The following is a 7,482-nucleotide window of genomic DNA, read 5'->3' on the forward strand; positions in this document are numbered from 1 at the left end:
ACTGAATTGTCCCAATAGAATGCTGAGAAATAAAAGAGCCTACTCAGTGGAGCTTAGCTAATAATTTACAATTAAGAGAGTCCAAATATGTTGTAAATTCATATCCATACATTTTGAGGAGCATTAGGAAGTGATAGTGGTGCAGGTGCTGCTAATTTTCGCGGAGCTACTTTGAGAGAAATAGCTTTTGGTTTTAGTTCTGCTCCTGACCTAGAATTCCCATCTACATTAGCAGAAAAGAAACATATGTGAATTATATCAACCAAGATCCAAATGATAAACAACAAAAAAAGGTTTGAATCAGATGCTATACTCACTTCGTGGATTTGTTGAGCATACAAAATCAAGACTCTGCAAAAAGAATGGAATATTAGAAAACCAAATTGCTAAACAAAGCCTCAGCTTTCCAAGGATAAGCACTAGCTAGAGAGAGAGAAAATGATTTTTTTCACGTGATGATGCCCATCATGTGGAGTTTTCTGCTGAGGAGAGTCCTCATCAAATGCTGAGATATCAAATAAAAAATATTAATCATTTATAATAAAAAATTTAGCACCCAATTGAAGATTAAATCAAGAATTACCCATGACATTAGTAACTGCTTCTTCTGACATTACCCATTCATCTACAACTCCTTTCCACTTACTGCAGTACAAAATAGCAAAATTGAGTCAAGTTATATCACATGTACAACATTTTTTAACATCATAGAAATTTTACACTATAACATGCTTATTTATGTTCCTCTCATCACAATGCAATACAAAATTAATCTTGTGCAAACTTCACCAACTGAATTCAATAACAATCAAAATTAAATCTTCATTTTTATTTTTTATTTTGTAAAAAAGAATCATAGGCTGTTTCCAAAACCTGATAAGAAGCTTCGTCAATCTCCTAACATGATTAGAGGAATGCTTCCTCAACTTACACACATGCCTCCCAATATGAGTGCCCTACAGGAAACAATACCTGTTAACTTATAATCATTTTTACAATAAAAAAAATAAAAAAACTAATTGAAGACACAATATTGCAGTACATTTTTTCCGCGCCAAATGGAAGGGAAGTTACCTTTAATGCTTGAAATGTAATATCAATGTCGTCAAGATTATGTAGCAACTCCACCAAGGTATCTTCAGACTAGTGAAGTAAAAAAAACAAACGTCACAATTAAGCTACATAAAATATTTAAACATTAAACATAATAAAACAGTGCTTAATTAAATTTAAAAACCTGGTTAGTGTATTCAAGTTGTTGCTTAATCTCTAGAATCTTCTTCTTATTCTCATCATCATTAAACAACCCTCCATGAGGATTCAACTCCTCCTCTACAATTTTCTCCGTTTCTGCATTGTTATTGGCTACACAATTCCGACACGGCGGAGAAGCTGACGTGGTAGTGTAAATGCGCTCCACTATTCCTTCTCTACGGCGTTTGAATTCGTCGGTGTAGTCGACGGAAGCGACGGCGAGTGCAGCGTCGATCAATAACCAAATGTCAACGCTAGCATTGTCCAATATGGAACGGTAATTATCCAAATCCATAAGAGAATAAAGCAAAAGGAATCAAAGTGAGAAGTTATGGACTTATGGCTACAATGACACAGAAACAAAAACAATGTTTCTGTTATTTCCCTCCCCCGCTCTCTCTTTTCGAAAGGTTTCTATTAATAATTTCGAAAATAAGTAAATAAAATAAAAGTTTCTAAATGTTTTTTGAAATTGAGAGGGAAAAGTTACTATTTTTCACCTTTATTTTTTATATGAAAACATATTAGATAAACATTATATAAACTAGTGTGTACAGGCACGAAGTGTCTGTTGGGGAATATGGTGTAATACTACATATTCAATTTTTATATATTTCATTTTTTGAATTAAAATGTATTTGTTGTGTTCGGTGTACTTTATATTATATTTTTTGTGTTTATGATAATGTTTAATTTAAGGTGAGATATGTGGTTAATTAATGTATTGGTGATAGTTTCTTAGGATTATATAGTTTTTTTGTAAAAATTAAATAATGTTAAGGGCAATATAGGAAATGAAAATTACATCATGATGGAAATTTTCAAGTTTTGACTTTATATATAGTATAGATGTATTGATCACTTTATTGAACCCTTTGATAATTAATTTTGAAAGTTGATAAAATAATAGGTTTCTAGGGGTTCCTTTTATGATTATGTCTAAATATTGTTTTTTTATAAAAATAAGAAACTAACATGTTAATCTTTTAAGATAAAGTTTATCACTTTGTTATAAACATCTATTAAAATAATATTAAAATGAAAAACGAAAATTAATATTTAAATAAGGATGCAATGATAATTATAGATGTTTATCTTTAAATATTAACTAATAATGTTTGTAACAAATTTCAGATGAAAGATAGATGTGTGGTTATCTAATTGTTGAATGAATACTTCTCATTAACATTAAGTTTAATTATAAATAAACCACTTGGGCCTATAGTTGAAAAAGAAAGAGAGATGCATAGATAGCCAACACACAATAATAGTTTTGTAACTAAGAAGCTAGGTTCTGAACAATTTGGTCTATGGCTAGCTTATCCATTTTGAAATTAAGTGATAGAATGGTGAAAATAGTTTTTGCCATTGCATACGATGGGAATACAAAAGATGCAACTTTGGATCTCCACGGTCTCTTCGTTATTTATAATGTTTATCAATTTTCAGCATTATATTATGACAATATTTGTCAAATTCACCCTTATAACACTGTTAATTATATTTAATATAAATGGGATCCAAATCATCCAATCATTATCCCCAAATGAAAAATGCATATTTCAATGGTGGAAAATGAAAATTGAATATTTGACTAGTTAGTCATTTTCGTCAAGTTTAAATCTAATTAACATTATCATAATAGAATGCTAAAAGCTGACACACATTACATAACCAATTTTACTTTTCTAACAAAATAAAATATCAATATAGTCATATATCTATTTTTCTAATATTTGGCAATTTCATCTTTCAATCATAATAATATTAATTAGATTTAATTCAAAAGGCATACAATCATTATTTCTAGATGAAAATGTATATTTCAATTTTAGATGGTAAAAAATTGAATATCTTTTAAATTATGTGTATTTCAAATATAAAGGGCTATCCACGTGATTTTTATTTAACTAATTTTATTTTATTTTTTTGAAGTTAGCAATTATTTTCACCTTTATCACAACAACAATAGAAAAAGTCTTTTCAGCTACAAAAGTTGTTAAAAATATGTTGTGTAATCTAATGAGAGATGCATGAATGACTTTCTAATGACTTATATAGAGTGAGAAGTGTTCAACAATATTAATAATGAGTTGGTCATTCAACAATTTCAAAATATGCAGTTACGTAGAGATCAATTATGGAATGTGTAATTTATTTGATTAACTACATTTAAATTTATGATTTTTTTTGTTAATGTTTCATCTTTTTATAAATGATAATATTTATTATTTTAAATTTTTAACATATATTACATACACACCTATTTCTAGCCAAAAAAAAATTAACAGTAAATTAAAGAAAAACTATAGGATACGTGATTTCAAGTCAATTTTTGGTGTTCCATTTCCATTTTTTTCTTCTGAAGTAACAAACAAAAAAAAGGTTAATTACATGAGTTTCAAACTTCAACTTAGATTAATATTACTAGAGAAAAATTTGGGTTAAAGATGCCCAACAAAATATCACATTCATCAACTTTGCATGCAAGGGAAATGTAAATTAGAGTGAACAATTGTATTAATCTAGAAGAAAAAAAATGCAAAAAATCACTAGCATACCTGATAAGCAGTGATTGTGGAGTTTCCGGATGGGATTACTTGTTCCCAATAGTCTCTCGTTGCCTGTCAAGCCAATTACATATTGACATGTGAATAAAAAAAAATTAAAAACATAAAATAATAAAAATATTATTTTAATTGGCTTGAAACAGGAAGTAGAACACTATTTTAGACAAATAATATTTCTAGAGTTTTCAAAATTGATGTCAACACTCTAAGAATTTCAAGTGTTAGCTAATTAGGTTGTTACTTTGCAGCAATATTAAGACAATACATAGAAATAAAGTGGCCAAAGAAAAATTGAATCTTTATTTGTTGTGGAAGCAATCTTGAAAGAAGCAACAATGCTGAGTTGTCCAAACAAAAAATTCAACCTCCTTACACTGAACTGGTCATGTTAAATGCTTTGCTCTCTCTTATAAAGTTACCTTCCATTGATGAGTTAAAGATGAAATGTATGAGAGTTGTAAAAGAGCATACAAGGAAAAATAATGCCTCCTTCTTATTGAATCAAGAATCAAAATTACACTTCATGCTTCTAAAGCAAAGAGAACAAACTCTTATATACAAACTAAAAGAAAAACAAAATATAACCGAAAAGGGGAATAACCAAAACTTAACTAACTAATAAAAATAGAAGGGTCTTAAATAACATAACTATCAAGATGCAAAGACTTGCTATTTTTGTGATACTATAAGGTTGGGCCATGAAGGCCTTCATTTGCCCAACATTTAATGATTCAAACCTGCATTTGTGAATGTTGAGATCAGAGGAAAACGTGTTGGCGTGAGTGATTTTACTGAATTGGATAAGCATCACACTTTGATTGTTGATTGAGGGATCAAGAGGGTGATGCCGAGTTATATTAGTAAAACTCTGATGAACCAGATTGCTTGAGAATTTCTGAATGTGGTGCATCCACTTGTACCTTTTATTACACGTCCGCTCTGTTACGTGGTTAGCTTCATTGAAGTCTTGATGAATCAACTTATACAACACCAGTTTTTGTTCTGCACTGCAAGAATGGCCTTGACTCAACATCCTGCAATTAACCATAGAAGAAGGCTTATAAGAATACACTAAATTTAATACTCTCATTTGGAAATCACATAAAAAGATGTTTTCCCAACTCTAGATAAAAGTACACACTTAGTTCATGTTTGAGAATATATTTTTTCAAAAACAGCTTTTTACCCCAAAAGTATTGTTTTGAGGAGATGTTCTGGGAAAATGTTTGAGATCTTAACCTAATTTCCTTAACAAGTTGATTTGTAATTTATACTAAGATTTAACTAGTAAAAAGCAATTTTTCATACAATTCAGACAATTTATTACCTTAAAATCACTTTTCAATTAAAATATCCTATATAAAAGTAGTTTGTCATAAATAATTATAAAAAACCAACAAAGAGTTAATCTAGTGGTATAAGACTTCACTAGCTCTCAAATAGATTAAAAGTTTAAAAATTTGATTCCTAAGGTTGACACTCATTGAAAAGATGAGTCATACATCCAATAGAAATTAGTTTATTATCAATATGGTGAGGGATGTAATTGGTTAAACCAAAAAAAATTATGAAAAATGTCACAAATAATTATAAATAAAAAGTAACCATCAACATAATCAATCATTAAAAGAATATATTTTCACCACTAATTAAGAATTAGAATTCTGCATAGTTTGTATCTTATGAGGTTTAATGATAATGATTTCTTTTAAAATCTCAAGTCAAAGGGGAAAAACAGTCATAGGATGCAAAATTAAACTGCATTGTATGTGTACCTTGGCTATATCTATATTCTGGAAAAGCTCATTCAATGAGATAAAATCTCTAAGGCCTAACTTGGTTCTCTTTATGAGATAAAATTAAACAACCATATGATGGATTCCAAATATCCACCGGTTGATTCCTTGAACAATGTTTTAATGTTTCAAATTCAATCATATTATTCATTATACACTGTTAAGCAATGCTTAGCTTACAATAATAGAAGGAGATAGATATAATTGAAGTGAATTGTGTACCTTCAAGAGCTTGGTAAAGCTGTTTCTTATTCTGAACAAGTGTTTCATCTTCAACTAAGCTTGAACTAGAGTTGAGTTTTGCAACCCTTGTGATTGTATTGGGTCTTAATCATAATAGTCTTTCACCAAGTCTTGAGGTAGTGTTTATCCTTGAAGGGTTATTCCCATTTCCCACGTGGAACCAATCTTTGAAGTTTCATGATACTTATGGTTCTATGAATTAGAGACTCACATGGGAATCCTTCATCTATTGTTGTACTAGGTGAGTGGCCATGGAATGGGACTATCAATTATGAGAGAGAGAGGAAAAAAGGATGAAGAAGAGGAGAGGATCATGGCCTGGTCAAGTGCTTGCGGAAATAAGTGTAAACAACTACTTTTGTCCGGCCTATGTTTGTAAAATAAAAATACATACAAAAATCTTAAATCAACAAAAGCTTCAAAAATAAAAACATTTCTATAATTTGACACTCAAATTTTATGTTGTTGAAGCTTCTGAATATTGTTTGAGCATAATATCAATTGTAGACATCATATCGATGAAGATCACATGTTCCACACGGTGTCTTACTCCATGTCTCAAGCCCATCAGAGTGCTCAACTTTATTACTTTTTGCTTTTAAATTTTTTATTTTATCCACATGTTAATATATGATTAGTTTGGAACAGGAAATGGGACACCATTAAAGACAGGTGATCCTTATCCGACATCGTACTTTGGATGACCCTAACATAATACCAAGTTTGAGCATAATACTATTATGTCTCTTCGCCCAAATAGCATCATTTAATCAATTTTATAATTGTTGTTACTCTAGTAAATTGCCATTATCCAATATTCAAAGTATATATGTGTTTGTGGTAGTGACTTGGATATACATGTATATCAATTATGACATTGATGTTTCTTACCTACTTTTAAGAGCTTGTGGTGATAAATCCATTTTTTTTTGCACCTAGCCTTTTGGGGTTATGTTATAAGAATATGGCATTGTTCAAGATACAAATAAAAAAAATGACATTATTTGATTGCACCAGACATAACTACGAATTCTTCATTTCTCTATTGTACATAGGGATACATAAGAAAGCAAGATAAACTTGTGACAAACACAAAAATAAATAAAAAATATTTCATTTTAAATAAATAATTTGTAAGAGTATAAAAATTCATGTTATTATGGAGAGTACCGTTTTAATACAGGCGAATGATGTGTTAATACCTTCTTCAATCCGTAATTCACTTTCAAACACTCAAAATCTATGTTTAAAGATCATATTACCCTAATTGGGCATAAAAGATAGTTTTATACATTTTAACCGCAAAAAAAAATGTAGTGACGACTCCAAATCAATTGAGAAAGGTAGAAATCGAGTTCGTCTCTTCCTAAATCACAGAGTCGGTCTTCCTATCAAAAACCGAGTCGCGACAATTGTTGTTTTTATGTTTTGTCACCTAAGGCTGTAGAGTGTGGATAGATGGCTCTATTTGAGACATATGGTGCAGGTAATTTCCTTTATTTCCAATTCAACACAAAAAAAACTATTTTACGTTCAATCAATACCTTCTATATATTGACATATTATACTTTCATTTTATCTTTGTGAATTGAGATATTATATATATATATATATATATA

The 7,482-nt window shown here is 29.7% G+C and overlaps 1 protein-coding gene and 1 pseudogene across 1 annotated transcript; both read right to left on the reverse strand.

Annotated features, from left to right (window-relative positions):
* Positions 1-572: 572 nt before the first annotated feature.
* Positions 573-1,580, reverse strand: LOC109338788 (probable mediator of RNA polymerase II transcription subunit 26c). The gene is made up of 4 exons (XM_019576101.1): positions 1,238-1,580; positions 1,075-1,143; positions 874-956; positions 573-645 (listed from the first exon to the last, which is right to left on the reverse strand). The coding sequence occupies exons 1-4, from the start codon at positions 1,547-1,549 to the stop codon at positions 573-575; spliced, it is 537 nt and encodes a 178-aa protein (XP_019431646.1). The 5' UTR covers positions 1,550-1,580.
* Positions 1,581-4,009: 2,429 nt separating this feature from the next.
* Positions 4,010-6,116, reverse strand: LOC109338789 (annotated as a pseudogene).
* Between the last annotated feature and the right edge of the window lie 1,366 nt (positions 6,117-7,482).

The sequence above is a fragment of the Lupinus angustifolius genome, unplaced genomic scaffold (genome assembly GCF_001865875.1).
Source record: "Lupinus angustifolius cultivar Tanjil unplaced genomic scaffold, LupAngTanjil_v1.0 Scaffold_41_292, whole genome shotgun sequence".
Taxonomy (NCBI): Eukaryota; Viridiplantae; Streptophyta; class Magnoliopsida; order Fabales; family Fabaceae; genus Lupinus; species Lupinus angustifolius.